We start from the raw sequence: 18,167 nt of genomic DNA, 5'->3' as shown, positions 1-18,167 counted from the left end.
TTTTTTTCTTTTCATTTTCATTTTCATTCTTTTTCATTACTGGCAAATTCTGCCTTACACATGTGCCCACTTATGAGCCTAGAATTGTTAGCTGAACTCCAATGCCTAACTGGCAACAGTGAAGAAGCTTATTAAAAAAACACATCTCAGCATTATGTGGGAGATCCCTAAAAGTACACTTGGATTTAGCTAGTTATATTGTTTAATGTGTCTGTAACCTTAACATTTTAGCAATTATTTCTGCCACGAGATGATTCATTCGGAATAAAAATTCTGTTTGCAAAATGTGACTGAGGAGGATTTAAATACTTTGGTCATTTCATCCAGTGAACGGATGGAAAGCGTATTTTTCATTTACTCTCTTATTAGTTCCTTTTTTTAGGACTTTCTTTTCTGGATGAATTAAATTGTATAATAATTCATGGATTTCCCTCAGAACAATAATGCCTGTTGTTCCGAACGATAATAAATATGTTGTAGAAGGAAATAAAAGTTATGACTAAGTACCTCCTGTTTGGTTTTCACGTAGGCAGTGTCCAGAGGGATATATATGTGTGAAAGCTGGTAGAAACCCCAACTACGGTTACACAAGTTTTGACACCTTCAGCTGGGCTTTTTTGTCACTCTTTCGGCTAATGACTCAGGACTTCTGGGAAAACCTGTATCAGCTGGTAAGAAATTTTTATGACATAAAAATGCAGGTGATATACAAATTTATAGATATAGGCTTATTTGTACATGAGCTGAAAGTATAATGCTCTTGCAGTAACCAAGATAAGTGGTGGAATAATATACAGATATGCTTTCAAATCCCTAGACACTTCGTGCTGCTGGGAAGACATACATGATATTTTTTGTTCTGGTGATTTTTCTGGGCTCTTTCTATCTGATCAACTTGATCTTGGCTGTGGTTGCCATGGCCTATGAAGAACAGAATCAAGCAACAATGGAAGAAGCAGAACAAAAAGAGGCAGAATTTCAACAGATGCTGGAACAACTAAAGAAGCAACAAGAAGAAGCTCAGGTAATGATGGAAAATCTGTTTTCTGAACAGCATTATTCTTAAGGCAAGGTTAATAATCTTTTAGGAATTAGAACATCTATAAATTCTGCAATGAATTACAAAAAGAAAAGTTTTGTTTACCACACAAGTTCAAAAAGTGGAAATGAAAATCAGGAACTAACCAAATAGCAAAAACCCCAAACTAATGGTACAGAAAAGAAGTTCACCAAAAGACTGTAAAAGCAAAATATTTGTGATAAAATTGTCCTAGAAACCTGACTTTAAGTAGTCATAGTTCATGATGCTTTTATGTTACAGATCTTAAGAGCAGCATGAAAAAGCCTAGTGACATTGCTTCTGGTTTACGGTCTGGGTGAGAACTGACAGGCTTGCTGTACTTCAAAATTCTTCCCCAATGTTCAGAAAATAGAGAGAAGGATTGTGATCAGTGTCCTTTTATGTTTCTATTCAGCAAGGATTTAAGCATTCCCCTAATTCAAGCACACTAACTCAATCAGAAGTTTATATAACCTTAGAACATAACAAAGGTATTACTTCAGAATTCTTTTGAAGTAATCTTTGCTTTCTTTGAAAAGAGAAGAAAATTATTCAAAGTTTTATGAGAAAAAGACATTTTAATAGATACTTTTGTGTGAGGTTTTCTTATCTAAAAGTAAAATATATATGCAGGAATTCAGTTCCATGAGTCAGACATCTCTGTAATTTCTGGACTTTCTCTTGCTTTTCATCTGGCATATAAACGTTTTCAACAGGACAGTGTTTATAAAATGCTAGCAAATGAGAATCTTCTATGAAATGATAGTTTAGATAGTATTTTACAACTATTTTCACTAGTTCAGAATGGCTCCATAAAGTGCTAATAGAAAGTGAAACTCTCCATCTTTTTCTTGAAAATTAAGCTTTATACGTGGCCTGTGAAATCTAAGTAGCATATCTCTATTTTAGTCATTAAACCTTATCACTTCCAAACTGTGAAAGAAAAAGCAGAATCCTGCAAAATTCAAATTAATTTTTTAAAAAGTTAAATAAAAGCATGGAGTACTTTTTTTTTTTTCTTAAATCCTGGTATTTTAGTCCGTGAAAGGCATTAAATCCCATTATAACAAAAGGTATCAGGAGGGTCCTCTAGATGTTAGTGTGTTTGCGAGTGGGGACAGAGATGAAGCTAATCCAGAATTACGAAGAGTAATAGAATCACATGAATCAGAGACCACAAGGAAGGTTGGATAAAGGCCCTTAAAAGTCATTACTTTTTCAAATGAATGACAAGTCATTATAAGAAAAGCAGTATTGAAGTCAAGATCCCTTTTGTATGTGAAAATATTAGCAGAAAGTTTGCATTACAAGGTGGATCTCAGAGCTGCTGAATTGGTTGCTGAAACAGAAATGAGTGTGGGACCCACCTCTGCACTCCCTTGACATTGAACCTGTTCATCCACTAACCTAAGGCATGACAGTGGCCTTTGGGTTGCTCCACTCGTTTGGCCTTTGGTGTTAGTTTTATGAATTAGATAGGTGACGACCCAGCATCTGCTGCTTTTGTTTCTGTTAGAGCATTTGAAGGATGCTATTCTGAAACTAGTATGATCATCACCTTTTTAATTGGTAAACACTTCAGAATCCATTTAATACTCCATTTAGGAGAAGTCTGTATCAAGCCAACTTGTATTAGTATGGGTTGTATATTGCAGCGCAGAAAGCTGTTCATTCATACTATGAGCTTTCAAACTATCCTTTTCTGCTGTAGAGAGATATCTCATCTTTTCTGAAATACTTGGCATTGAATACAGTATGTTTTGCCAGATAATTACTACTCATCTTTGTTATATAACCCTAGGCTCTTTCCATTTATCACACCACCCTTTTTTGTAAGCTCAAAGCAGCCTATCATCTTCCCAAACATATTTTCCACTACAGAATTTCATAGCAATCTCCCAGACAGTTCTTTCTAGGAAGAGTACTGGACACACTCTCAATTCTTCCTTTATTTGATGACTAAATGAACTGGTTTCCCTAATGAACCAAATCAGGTAGGCTAGACTGCTGTAGTTCAGACACTGGTCCCAAGTTGTGGGATGACTTTTCATGCCAGTAAATCACCGCATCCCTTTCCATCAGAGAAGAAACCTAAACTTTTTCTTCTCTCTGGCCACAGCAGCAGCAACAGGCAATAAATGTAGCCTTGTGTGTCTCTAATAGAGACCTGGAGTGCTGTTACAGTGGGAAACATGAAGAGGGAGCGATGGGGTCTGGAAGACTCATCTAGGGGATGTGCCTGTTGCCAGTGAAGGTAGAAGGAAAGTGAAGGAGTGTCCTTGCTGGGAAGGCAGTGAGGAAAAGCTGGATTCAGCTGCTTGCAGTCTGCTAGTTGGGTTGTGATACATTAACTCATATGGTGGATGTTAGGGCTTAATTTTTTCTGTAAGGACTCAGCTGAATTAGCACATGATGTGGGGCTTTTCTCAAGACACAATGAGGAAGTAGGTCCAAAATACATGAAAAAGCACCATGTTTATACTTTTTTTGACTACCTTAATTTTAGACCAGTGTCTTGTGCAGCAAATCTTTAAGGAACAGTGATGCTATTTTTCTGCTGAAGTTCATGCTTCAAGTAGCTCATGCTACTAAACTGTTATTGGCCATACAACTCAATAGTTTATCCTCAGTTCAGCTTGTTTGTGTATATTTGCATACTCAAGGATGCGCAACCAGCAGTATTACAACAGTAATAATAAAAACACTTTATAAAAGCCTATAAAATTGCTCCTTTTTTTGCCTACTAAGAATCCATTGCTTTGTAACCTGACAGGCAACAGCAGCAGTAGCAGCAGCATCAGTTGCATCAAGAGATTTCAGTGGTGTAGGGGGATTAGGAGAACTCTTGGAAAGTTCTTCAGAAGCATCAAAGTTGAGTTCAAAGAGTGCTAAAGAAAGAAGAAACAGAAGGAAGAAAAGAAGACAGAAAGAAATGTCTGAAGCAGAGGATAAAGGAGACACTGATAAGTTCCCCAAGTCCGAGTCAGAAGACAGCATCAGAAGAAAAAGTTTCCGCTTCTCCACAGAAGGAAGTCAACTGACATATGAAAAAAGATTCACATCTCCTCACCAGGTACAGCACTCTTTTTTTATTAAATCATATATGTCTACTCTAATTTAGTTTTGACTGACATTGCAGCAGCTTTACATATTGGAAGTTACATGAAAGGTGAGTGAAGGGAAAAACCAGTGGTAGTACCATTAACAGTGTTAGAGTTTGATATGGTTTGACCCATTCTATTAGCAAAGGGATAAAAAGAACATACCAAGGATAATTATAATTCATTGAAACACTTCTGAAAATGTATTTCTGAAGATTTGTTTGGTAGATTAGAGAAAGAATCAAAGACTCTGATTAGTACTCATATTTGCATTAATCAAGCATAGGTTCTCTGTTGTGCATCCCTTTCAAAACCACAGAAATACGTGGGTTTTTTTAGGCAGACCACATTATCCAAATACCCTGTATAGGAAATTCCACACTAGCATTAGTTTCTATTGTTTTCCTTAATTAGCTTCTTTAAATGGTAGATAATGAGAAAAGTAGCTCTAGTACTCCACAATAAAGGCAAACTACATAGGGATTGTCTGGGTTTATATTTGTAAGACTTTAGTCATAATGTTGTTTTTCATTAGAAATCCATTATACAAGATGGAGAATCATTACAATCACAGGAAAAAATAATTTAGGAAGGACCTCTGGAAATTGAGTCCAAACTTCAAAACTCTACTATCTTAAATCAAAGGATCTCGTCTGTCACTTAAGGATAACTTTGCTTATTTAAAATGTACACACAGTTATGGCATTTGTAGAAAAATCACTCAAAATGCATCTCTTCAAAATGATCATGTCTGGTCTCAGCCAATAGATGACATTTACCTACCAATACTATCCATGTTTAACTACCAATGTTTATCCTATTTAATGTTCGTATCAAGTGTGTTATTTTACAGACTCATATAAAATATGAGATTCAGTGGAAGAAATACTTTACACTCCAATATATGCACTGAGGGGAGGAAAGCTTAATTTGAGACAAAGCCTCAGTAGTTAGACAAGTATAAGGGATGATACCTTGTCTGAAAAAATATATATGCGTGTCTAAGGAATTGAAGTAATGCTTATTATGATTGAGAAGAATGAACAGGTTGTTCTCTGAATAAGAAATAATTAAAATGTAAGAAAAACAAATTATTAAATCAATCTCAACTCCTTTGACTAACACTGTAAAAGCATATTTCCAGTCTAATAAAATGCAGCATTAGTATTGGGCCAAAGCTGCTCCAAAAAACATTTTATTAATCGGAGCGGGCTTTGAGTCAGGCTGATACAAAGGAGCTGCAGCCAAATGTCTCAGCTTACACTGTACACTCTTGTCTCACTTCAATATATATACACGTAAGTGTCTGTACCTCATAGATGACTATGGTGAATGGCTGGACTACACTAAAGAGTCACTGACGAAGTCTGAGCCGAAAGGAATTTCTGGCTGCTATTCCTGTGCTTTACTTGATCATAGGTCTTTCCATTGTCTAGTCTAAATTCCCTGATGCTCTTTTATATACTTCTGGTGATGAGACTGATTAAGGAATATATTATGTTTAGATTAGACTAAATACATTTTTTAGTGCATGGAAAAAATACTTAATACAGAAGCATGTATACTAAGGTGAGGAGAATTTGAGATGAAGTGATTCCATAGATAATATACCTTTTGCAGCTCTACTAACATGGAGTAAAACATCATTGTATGTATTAGATCATACTCCGAAACTCTCAGAAAGCTTTCATCCTGTCAGTTATCAGAAAGAACTGTGAAACTTCCACAGAAACTTCAGCAGCTTAGGAAAGCAAGGCATTTCAAGTGACTTTTGATAACATTAAAATTAAATGTGAATTCATGTTGCAGAATAAATAATTAAAGTTCATTAAAAGAAAGGGAAAATAAATATTGTATATGTCTTAGATTTGACAGAAAATAATGAAATGGTGCAATAGACAGGAAACAGCTCATCTTAAGATGTCAAGAACTACACAGCAGGAAGGAAATAAGTGATCAACTGAAATATTTTTTTTTAAATAAGATTTTAAAAGAGCAAGAGACTTGTATCAATCAAATAATCTCATTGAGGATAATTTATTAATGAAAGACTCTCTTGGTAATCGTTTTTACGGTTGTAAAAATGCTTTGGGGCAAACGTTGCCTGCATATAACTGAAATAAAACTTAGCTGCCACAAAAGTGGAAGGATTATGGGCAGTAGAACCAGTGGAGGAAGAGCTGGTTTGTCTCGTTAGCCATGTGTTTAGTTTGGTCCTGGTGAAACGGGCACAGCGCATAAAACAACACGGTAGAATGGTAAGGGGAGATAACCTGCCCAGTCGGATTCTGTAGAGCAGAACTGTACAAATGTAACTACTCCTACATACAATCCTAAAATTACATTTGGCCCTTTGAAGGCAACCACAAAGCTGATGTGGTCCCGGTGAAAATGAGCTTGACATCCCTGCTGTAGAGGTTTTGTCCTTTGACACAATACTCCGTGTGCAAACGAGTGATGCAGCCTGCAAGAAAAGCCAGACTTTCCTTTTAGACCTTATTTCCCAGGAGCAGGTAGACACAGAGTTCTGCCTCTACGTGTGTTAGAATTGCAGCCATTTTTTGTCTGAATCCAGCAGGGACTTGCAGAGTTAGCATTACTCCTCCCAGATCCCAGAGGGGTCTGATCTATTTAGCTGTGCTCAGAGCATGATCACACATACTGGAAGTTCTGGACTACATGCACATCATAGCAGCCATGGAAACATGGTCTAAAAAAACCAGGGGTAGCAGTGGTAGTCAGACAAAACCTAGGGAGTGTGTGATTTTTTCAAGGACTGTAGTTTGGCCAAATACATTTCCAAAGAAAGGTAGAAAGGGTGCAGTAATTAGTTTACCACTTTGTCAGGATTCAGTGTGATGCTTTATAGCAGCTAGAGCTTTTTAGATAAAATTATCTTTCAGCATAAGCAAAATAGCATTTTTTCTCCAGCCAAGTTTACACAAATGGGTTAGCAAAACCATTTGGCTGATATTCTTCAACTCAGCCTGAGGCTGACAGCCAGCATAGAAAATTTCAGCCCAAATTATTAAAATTTGGTATAGCTTTAGGAACAGAAAAAATACATCTCACAATGGTAAACACCTGCCAGCCTTTATAATCGGCAGTACTACCAGTTCAGCACACACATGATGTGTGTGTAGGTATAAATCTGAGTATGCATATACACAGATACATATGGATTGATATACGTATACATACCGTGTTTGGTTTTCACAGTATTAACAATAGGCTTATATATTATTGCAGAGTTTTCACTTTATCCTGGAGAAAAACTAAAACCAAAACCCAAAAAAAAAAAACCCCAAAACCCCAAAACAACAAACACTGCTGTGACATATGAGCACTTTCCACCTGCAAAACTAGAGAAAAATTGAGAATCATCTCAAACCAGGTTTTTGATATACCAAGATGTGAATGTTTGTACAAATGCAGAACTGAAGAAACCTTAATGCAAGGTTTCTTTTTTCCACAATTAGTACTCATATTATTTATTAATGAATGCTGTTAATAAAATATGTAGCAAGGGAGAAGAACATTCCATTAACCAGCTTCTACTCTAATTAAAAGATGAGTTACCAACAACCACTGATTTATTTGTCTCACTGGTAAGAGGATATCTTTGTGTAGCGGTGTCCCTGGCGAATGCGTGCTGTGAGCTGCCTGATGGCCAGGTGGTCCCTCCCGCTGGGTGTGCAACCCACTACAGCCCCCGCAGTGCTCTGCCAAAGAGTGCTGCTGGTCACCATCACACTGCACCCCAGAGCTGCCCCAAGCAGCTGCCTCTGTCCTCTAGTTTGAGAGCACTGCGTATGTTCTTCCCACACTATTGAGCCTATTGTGAAGACGGCAGAAAAGTTCTTTACATCAGCTTAGACTGAATTGAATACCAAACTTAAGACCACTTCTGCCTCTAGCAGATAGAACAGAAAACAATGATCAGTGAACATTATTGTTATTCTTAGGGATACAGGTGATGAAGAAGGGAAGAAAAGTCAAAGACTTTAGCTCTGTCCTCTAATAGAAGAAGGAATAAACGACAAATAGCTACAAAACCTTAATAGTGATATTGAAAACTGTCTCCAGCACAGTCGTGGGTCTATACGAATTCAATCTGCCACCTTTACTCAAAACTGTCCCAACTTACTTAAGTTTTCTGTGCAACTCTTCCTCAGTCCTGCTACATTACCTTAAAAAGAGTTTTCCCCTTTACTTTGGGTCCCGTAATGAGTACATTGCCTGAACTGACACACTGATACTATTGAAGAAAAAAGCGACTATCCTTCCTCCAGCACTGTAACTTTTCTTCAAAAAGCCAAGAACTTACAACCTCAGTTCTAATGCTGTTTTGGTTTTGTTTGTTTTAAATCTTTTACAGTCTTTGCTAAGCATTCGTGGTTCCTTGTTCTCACCAAGGCGCAACAGCAAAACAAGCATTTTCAGTTTCAGAGGTCGTGCAAAGGATATAGGATCTGAAAATGACTTTGCTGATGATGAGCACAGCACTCTTGAAGACAATGAGAGCAGAAGAGATTCTCTCTTTGTTCCAAATCGACATGGAGAACGACGCAACAGTAATATTAGTCAGACGAGTGTGTCATCTAGAATGGTACCAGCCCTTCCAGTAAATGGGAAGATGCACAGCACTGTGGATTGCAATGGAGTAGTTTCCTTGGTTGGAGGACCTTCAACTCTAACTTCACCTACTGGTCAGCTTCTACCAGAGGTACTTATAAGTAAACAAGTAATTATTACAGTTTGGTTCAGGCACAGAATTTTTTTTTACTGCTCACCTCTGCATTCTTTATCATTTCTTAAATCTGTGAGAAATAACTTGCAACAGTTTCTAAATAACAGAACACAGAGGAAAAAGAGTCCTCAACCTCCTATGTGTGAGCCTCAGTAAAGTATTCTCCTTGCCTTCAGCAAGATATCTGCACACAGAAAGAAAAAACATAAACTGAATTTGACAATTTGTATATAGTTGCACCTCGTCAACAAAGGTAGACATTTGATTTATAACTAAGGATACAATGTGGAAATATGTATAGAAAAACACCTACGAAGTTAAGCAGAATGCGATTACTACTCCCATGATAGTGAATAGAAATACCACTTAATTCATCTTAAAGAAATTTTTCTCATAACTTTTGTGAGAATAATACATAAAATATGTTGCAATTATGGTACATTTCAGTCTCAGTTTCAGCCTTCTGTAAGCTCAGATGTTATTTCAAACTTAAAGAAAAGCAAGCTTTTTCATACATAGTATTTTAATACACATTCTGTATAGTTATTTTGGTGGGTATAATAGCACTGTATTTAACCTGAAAAATATTTTCATTATAAATAAGTCTCGATACTTCATTACTCCTATTACACATTTCTTTTCGTTTTTCCTTCTCATTCTCTGCTACCTTGATATAGACTTTCATACCAGAAGTTCAATCAGATTACCTTAGAGGTTATGTGCATATAGTTCTATTCCAGAAATACATTCGTTTGAAAAAAAAGATTTAGCCTTTAAACTCAAGAGTCTTCTCTAAAGTAATAGTACTAGTGAATGCTCAAAAATGGCTTTTCATCGTGACACTAAGATAACCTTGAAATCTCTTATGAGTTCTGCAGGCTTTTTTTTTTTTTTTTTTTGTCTGGATGGGGATAGAATAATGAGAAAAAGAGTGAGTGGTTTGCATGAATCACAGAATCAGTGGTAGAGCTGGAACCAAGATTTAGGAACTTTTTAATTCCAATCCTATATTTAGATCTCTAGCCTACACTCCAGAAGAAAAAGCAACTGTAAGGACACCTATATGGTACAGAGTAGTGACACATTAGGCACATTTAAATCAGAGCTGAGTATTATTGCTTTGAAAAGATAATTAGAAGCCATACAAAACAGAGAAGACTTACATATTCATTACAAGAACAGGTCACAAATCCTGTATGAGCATTGCGGTGAGTGAGAATTAGGTAGAAGAAATATTAAATAAAATGTTATTTTTTTCTCTCCTAAAATTTTCCAATAACACATATCAGATTAGGAATGCAGTTCATAGCATCAGAGAGATAATTCCTAGAATTAAGCTCATCTTTCTTGTATCAAAGTTACTTTCTTAAATAATAGCTCACCTCTTTCTGAGCTCATTCTTTGATTAATTAACACGACTAGCTCCTGGAAATTAAGGCGACAGGTTTCAACTTTGAACATTTTTTCTTAAAAGAATAATAATAACCACTAGCAAAAAGATACCTAGCAAACATTTTGTTCACAGTCATTTAATTGAGAACCCCCTTTGATCCCATATTGCCTTGATATTGTGTCCCCCAGCTGATTATTTGTAGCACTGTACAAAATTCCCACCAAGTTTCGCAATAAAGAACAAAAAAATTCCTACAGGGACAGAAACCTTCAGTGTGTAAGGAAAGTTTAGTATGCTGCACGAAGCAGATTTTGATTATCCCTACAGTATATGTAGAGTAAATAGTGTTAATTGGCTTTTAAAAAGGATGTTTTAATTCCTCAGTATTTTATTTACAGGCCACCACTACAGAAACAGAAATAAGAAAAAGAAGACTGAGTTCTTATCAAATTTCCATGGAAATGCTGGAAGATTCTGCTGCAAGACAAAGAGCCATGAGTATAGCCAGCATACTTACAAATACAATGGAAGGTATTTGATGGATTTTATCTGAGAGGCAGTTCAGTGATTTTCTGCTAACTACATGTACAAAGAAATTATTTACATCATTTCCTTTGTAAATGTAAAACTGGACATGTGAAATGTCTGAGCATCAGATACAAAAGGCTTTTGAGCATTTCTAAGATCATTTACACAGTCTAAATGCTTAGTCAGAGGCCCAAACAGACAATACACGGATTTTCTTCCCAGAAGACATCAACAGGAAAAATCAATTAAGATACACAGAAATGCTATGATAAAGGTAGTGATGTGCAAAAACAGTCATTTCCTTTAGACTTAAAATCCAAGGATAGACAATAGGAAAACTGAATGAAAAAGATACTTTTAAAGAAAATTACCAAGTGTAATCAGCCATGCCAATACACATGAATTGCCTTCCTTGAGCGTTTCTTGAACTTTCTTAGGTAAGTACATCAAAGATAAAAAAATATTATTTTAACTATATGAAAAAATATACGTCATTGGAATTGTTTTGCTTATTTAGTGGAAACTGAGTACACTCACATTTCATGCACAGGCCAATAAAATACTTTTATAAGCTTCAAGGATCTACCTACTGGCTACTGGCACAGTGTGACAGTTGTTATAGTCAGACAAACCTGTGCAGGTCCTACAACACATGTTCTAAAAGGACAAGAAATTACTAGGAAAATTTACAACGTTCTTCAGATTACTTTAAATCAGAATTGAAATATACTTTTTAAAGTGAGTTCTGAAGCCCTTTGCTCTCACATAAACAAATAGGTCCTAAACTAATTGTAGTCAGAGATATAAGGCTTATATTGTCTATTTTCTTCTATAAGTATTCACCAACCATTCTCACGAGCATGTATCTTTCTGACTGTATCTTCCTACTTCAATGCAAGTGTGAATGGTTGGTACCTCTTGATTCTCAAATCTTAGCTCTCCTCCCAGGTAGAGAGGATATCTCCTTAGAGGGTGCTGCTCTCTTCTTCTTACTGAATAGTTTGTTCTTCTGTTCTTGTGGTCAGAAAAAAAACATGTCAATGTAAACTATTTCATCCTTATAGTCACCTCCTACCCACATCTGCTTTCCACCATTTCAGAAGTGCAAGGAATGGATTCTTCTGTGCCAACTCAGCATCCAGTGCGAGTGGCCACTTTTGTCCAAGGCCAGTCCCATCCTACCTCTCAGCATTCTGTGTTACATGTTCAGAAAAGTGGTTATTCCACCCAATCCATATATGCCTTCAAAAACACTGTCTTTGTTATGGTTTATAAAGATTACAGAAAACTTTCACTACTTATGATACCCTTTTCTGCCTGGAGGTCACAGGCTACTGTAATGGGAGAGCTTGGTAGTTTTGAGTTTGAGTGCTGTAGCAACTATCTTTTAACATCCCCTAATTACAACCATATAGGACAATATTAGAGGCTAAAATCAATCCACTGCTCCTCAAAGTGTGGAGTTCAGCACTAAATCCTGGTTAGCAAATGCTGTAAAACAGCAAAATCACCCCTAAGTGTCATGATGACAGACACCTCCCTGTGCTCTAAGGCTTGCAGAAAACGGGCAAATTTCAGATTTGGGTTGATGCCACTAGGTAGAAATTTTTATTGAAATGATTGTGGCCATTTCTTACATATTTTGTAGTGTAAGTGTTTCTTACTTAAACAAATATCAGTCTTCCTTCTGGGCTGGCCTCAGACATCCCATCACATTAGACATTAATCTTTCTATTAACTCAGTAGTAAGTTACTATTCATCTATAACTTTAATAATGTTGGCAATGAAATGGAAGAAAAAATAGGTTGTAAAGATCCTTATTGAAAGCAGAGTTGTTCTGCTAATACCAACACTGTTCCATTTTTCAAATCGTAGACACTGTAACTGTACATTTTCAAAGCCAAATGATATTTTTAAAAATAAGAAAACAGGCACTCTGTATATTAGAAATACTGATTCAAATAAGAAATTACAGATATGCACACTGAGTCATTTATCTGTTATGATAGTGGTAGCGGTTCAGTGTAATGGCAAATACTGTGTTTTTAGTAGCTCACATAAAAATATGTACATGTTACATACCTAACATAAAAACCTTGTGTTTTATGAAGCTTATACAAATCATATACATCATCTCACTGATGATGGAGTCATGTTAACTTTGAATACCTGAAGTTAAGACATCTGCTGTAAGCAACCTAACTAAATGTCTAGACTCTCCCTACTGTCATAGGAAAGAGACAAACAGATTTCTCTGTTTAGATAGATGTCTGAGATGATTAACTCTTTAGAGATAACTTCACTGTCCACTGGCTGTAGAGGAGCTTAAATAAATTAGATGCTTAACTTTAAGATGATTAAACATAGGTAAGGGAAATCCCATGTCAGTGTGAGCTGTTTATTTGAATGATTTAATCTTTTCTCATATTTATAGAACTTCCAGAGGATGTAATTGGAAGGTTTGTGGGTTTTTTTTTTCTTTTTTTTCAGAGCTTGAAGAATCCAGACAGAAATGCCCACCATGCTGGTACAGATTTGCAAATACTTTCTTGATCTGGGATTGCTGGAGTCCATGGTTAAAAGTAAAACACGTCGTCAATTTAGTTGTGATGGATCCATTTGTTGATCTTGCTATAACTATTTGCATTGTTTTAAACACCTTGTTTATGGCCATGGAACATTACCCAATGACAGAACAGTTTAGCAGTGTCCTTTCCGTGGGGAATCTGGTAAGTAGTTTGTCACACACTACTTGATGTAAAAATACCCTATCTAAAAGAAGAAATGCACGAATGCATTGCGTTGGTTTTAAATTTATTCCAGGTTGTTTTTTGTAATCAGTTTAGAAATTGTATATATGATTTTCACAAATAAAGCATTTTTTGCTGGAACCTTTAACTTTCATGAATCTATTTTGTCACTACTATAATGAAATAACTGTATATTTGTGGAAGCGCAGTCTTCAACAAATTGTCAGATTTCTTGAGGTCTACTTTGGCTTTTTTCTTTATAATGTTAAGATAGACTACCGAATTTTTACCACGGTACTTATATTCCACTATAGAAAATATTTTTCTTCTGTAAGAAATTGGTGAAGTATTCAGATGTCAGAATTTCTCTTTGAAATTTTTTCAGTTATGCTACAGTGAAAGTACACGTTCAAGAAAGGCATATTTCTTGGCAGCAAGTTGGTAGTAAGTCCTTGCCACTTTAGGTAGATAAAAATACTTAAAAAACCAGATTATTATTTATTCTCTATCAAAAAACACATCGTATCTGTAAGATTATTAGTGATGCCTTTCCCAATTTTAGCCTGATCCAGAGATTTAGGGTTACATGTCCTTTTCTGCGCACATACGTAAATGTGGCATAACACTTCAATGTTCTTGTCTCTCTCTCTCCATTTGCTTCTGATGCTCAGGAAGCTGAGGACTGAACCTTGCAAGTGTTTATTTCAGAAGATTCATTCATTTTTAATTTTTTTGCCAGCTCACATAACTACCAATAGTTTACACAGGGGAGGTCTGGATTGCCTCACACAGCATACAGTCCTGAAAACCAAAACCAACCAAGTGGTCTGAACTAATCACTCAAAAAGATTCATTTTGAAAAGTCTACTAATATTTCAGTGGGGCAGTAATAGATTTCAATGGAGCAGTAATATATTTCTCTGTCACAGTAGGTTTTAAAGTCTAAACATTCTCCTTATATATGCTGGTAATACATCCTTCTATGACTTTTCTAAATAATAGAACTAATAGTGAACTTACTACCTACGTGTTTGTTCTTGGGTGCATTACAGTTTCCTTTCTCCTGGACAATGATTTTATTACTGACATATTCTTATATTCATCAGAGACTACAGACTGTTATATTTTAAAATTTTGGTCTGTCGTATTAGAATAATTTCTCCCCAACCGTTTACATTTACAAGCTCTTCTGCCTTTTCCCATCTCATATTATTAATTTTTTACTCTAAGCCAGCAGCAGTCATATTTTTAACTACCTTTACAACAATCTAGTATCCTTAATTAGGACTAAATATAGACAGTGAATACTATTCCTACTGGTTTCAATTAAATTTTTTGTTCCTCACTGTATTAATCTATTAACCTTAATGTTGTGATTTCCATTCAAAATATGTTAATTTGCTCTTTGCTTGTGACATCACGGTCTGTTTGAGGATAAATTAAATATGACAAATATGACTCTGCCTTTTCTGTAGCATTTTAATGAGAAGAAAGAATACTTCTAAATGAATACTTCTAAAATGCAATTATTCATTTTCATAATACTAAAATTCATTCAGTATTCAATAGTCAAGAGTAATTATAAGAAAACTTGAGTTTTCATCCACTGAAATGTATTTTTGTGTATTTGGAGATGCAGTTATGCTCAAGAAGAAGTAGTTTGTGGATGGGTCAGGTTATTTTTGAAGGAAATATTTTAAAATTAAATTAGTTTTTCCCATTATTTTGACAAATATGACAGTTTTGTCAAGAATAATCTTGCTGTATTCTCTTGACCACACATAGCAATACCTGTTACAGTCTTCTGATTATATGGTAACATCTATCATCTCTCAATTTAATAATATAGTGCTTCTTGCTATATTTCTAGTTTCTCAAAAGTATACACTTAAAAAATTGGTAATATTTACACTTTGCCAATGGTGAATGTCTCCACAGCATTATATCCACCTCCTAATCTTCTTAAATTAAGAGTTAATCATGAGTATAGATACAGAGTGTCATAAAAAGTCAGCTTTGTTTCCATAAAACTTGCTGTAGGAGGACTGAGAATAAGCTGAGTAAAGTACTATGACAAGGCCATGACAGAGTATATTGGTTCACTTTAGTAGACTTTCGGATCATCCAGGATATCCTTTGAGTGTTGTGCAAAATATTCATATGTTTTTAGTGGTTTTGCATTATACTCCAAGAGCATTGGTAATTTCACACTTGGCGCTTCTAGATATTTCAAAGAACATTATCACCATGAAGTTCTTCTTCCCAAAAGGCAATAGCCATCACACAGAATAGAGGCTGTGCATGAAACCTCTATATCCTTACATGAAGTCCAGCGCAAGAAACTCCAGCTTCCCCTGTTTCAGCCATACTCTTCAGCTCTGACCTAAAAGAGAGACCTTAGAGAGACTGTTCTTAGAGAGTCTGACCTTAGGGGTTTCTTCTAGCACTTCCCTTTAGACTGTGAGCAAGAAAAAAACGTGCTGCCAAGTCTTCTTTTGCTTTACTGGGACTATCCTCTAGACAAGGGATGTCAAACTCATTTTCACTCAGGGCCACATCAGCCCTGCAGTTGCCTTCAAAGGGCCGAATGTAATTATAGGACTGTATGATTGTAACAATAAATTGAGTTACTCATAACATCTCAACTAATTAATTACATTTTGTTTTAGGTATTCACTGGAATATTCACAGCAGAAATGGTACTAAAGATAATTGCCATGGACCCTTATTATTATTTCCAAGAAGGCTGGAATATTTTTGATGGTATTATTGTAAGCCTTAGCTTAATGGAGCTTGGTCTTGCAAATGTTGAAGGATTATCTGTTCTTCGGTCATTCAGATTGGTAAATACCTTGATAATTAAACATCTGCATGCAATTGTTTCACTCAAAAAAATGTGCCAATGTCTGTAATAATTACCAGTACTGTGAAGATATATACTGCAATGTCTCACACTGTTTTTCTACATGCCTGATTTGTAAGCCATATTTGATAAGTACAAGCTTAAGGTGTTTGTCAATAGACATCCTTTGATATCTTATGGTACCAAATTATCCTATTGATAACCCATCCTACTGATATCCTTTGCCAGCACAAGAGTAACTACTACCTTTTGAGAATTTTGGAAATCTTACTTATACTGATTTTGTTAAGATTCATCAAAGCTGAATAGCTGTAAAAACATACATCTTGCCACCAGCATAAAGAATCACAACAAATTTAATCTTTATATTGTGAACAGTACTTTGTGCTAGTCATAAAGCCCTTATGTAGATCCTCTTCTCACAACATTTATTTTAATGGGCAGAATAAACATTCAGTAACTCAGTTACATATAACAAAGAGTCATCACAATATGACCCTAGGATGGCACTTAAACTGAAATATTATTGAGCTTCTACTAGAAATGTCTTTTTTTATAGCAATTACTACTGTACATGAGCTACTTTATAGGTATGTTTATTGGAGGCACAAGGTTGATTATTTAAAAATTTGTCTTACTAATACTTACCACATCACCTGAAATCCTAGAATATTTCATAATATATAGAGCAGGAAGTAGTGACTTAGCTTATTAGCACCAGTCACAATGGTACCCAACTTCACATACCATGATTTGGTTACTGAAAATTATTTTTCAGTTAGTGTTTATGATTTGAATGGACATGACAGTATCAGCATCAAATTGTTGCTTCAAAAATTGTCATCTTACTAAGTCTGAAAGACCTAATGTGGTGCTAAGGAAAATGTGGAACCAAGCCAGCAGATAGGGTGTAGTGAAGGTGATGAAAAGAGCACAAACTTCAAAAAAGTGTTTAAGAATTGTTCAGTAACCATCTGTAAGTGGGTGTTCAAAAATATTAAAACCAAAAGTGGTACAAAGACAAATTGTGTGTTTTGGTTTGTTTTGTTTTCCTATATGCATCTCTGCGATGAAATGCTGAACACTGGAGTTTAGGCAAATACACCACGCACCCCGCTTTCCACTAATATAATAATATGTTCCTACTGAAGAACAAATTAATCTACAGAAACTGATATGCTCTGCTAAACAACTGCAACCTAGCTTCTGTTTCGTAACTAACACCAATGTTTCCTCTGTGTTTTCATTTTTCAGCTTCGAGTTTTCAAACTGGCAAAATCTTGGCCAACTCTAAATATGCTGATTAAGATTATTGGCAACTCAGTGGGGGCTCTGGGGAATCTGACCCTGGTGCTGGCCATCATTGTGTTCATTTTCGCTGTGGTGGGGATGCAGCTGTTTGGAAAAAGCTACAAGGAATGTGTCTGCAAGATTTCCAGTGACTGTGAACTTCCACGTTGGCACATGCATGACTTTTTCCACTCTTTCCTGATTGTATTCCGAGTGCTGTGTGGGGAATGGATAGAAACCATGTGGGACTGCATGGAGGTTGCAGGCCAAACCATGTGCCTTATTGTTTTCATGCTGGTCATGGTAATCGGAAACCTAGTGGTATGTGATGAACACTTCTGAACATTAACTCTGATGCAAAATGCATGTAATTTACAGCTGGGCAATGAGAATGTTTGTTGTATTGCTATTTAGAATTAAAAAAGAAATCT

General features: G+C 35.8%; 1 protein-coding gene across 8 annotated transcripts in view; it reads left to right on the top strand.

Annotated features, from left to right (window-relative positions):
- LOC136102869 (sodium channel protein type 2 subunit alpha) overlaps positions 1–18,167 on the top strand; it is a 77,698-nt gene that overhangs the window by 24,523 nt on the left and 35,008 nt on the right. For all 8 annotated transcript variants that reach the window (XM_065840288.2, XM_071810996.1, XM_071810995.1 and 5 more), the window contains 8 exons: positions 530–671; positions 818–1,024; positions 3,834–4,133; positions 8,540–8,887; positions 10,703–10,835; positions 13,324–13,562; positions 16,253–16,426; positions 17,701–18,057. In XM_065840288.2, coding sequence (XP_065696360.1) covers positions 530–671; positions 818–1,024; positions 3,834–4,133; positions 8,540–8,887; positions 10,703–10,835; positions 13,324–13,562; positions 16,253–16,426; positions 17,701–18,057 — 1,900 coding nt within the window. The remainder of the gene's footprint in view (positions 1–529; positions 672–817; positions 1,025–3,833; positions 4,134–8,539; positions 8,888–10,702; positions 10,836–13,323; positions 13,563–16,252; positions 16,427–17,700; positions 18,058–18,167) is intronic.

The sequence above is a fragment of the Patagioenas fasciata genome, chromosome 7 (assembly GCF_037038585.1).
Source record: "Patagioenas fasciata isolate bPatFas1 chromosome 7, bPatFas1.hap1, whole genome shotgun sequence".
Classification (NCBI taxonomy): Eukaryota; Metazoa; Chordata; class Aves; order Columbiformes; family Columbidae; genus Patagioenas; species Patagioenas fasciata.
Note: the sequence above shows the minus strand (reverse complement) of the source record. Positions and strands in the feature narration are given on the sequence as shown.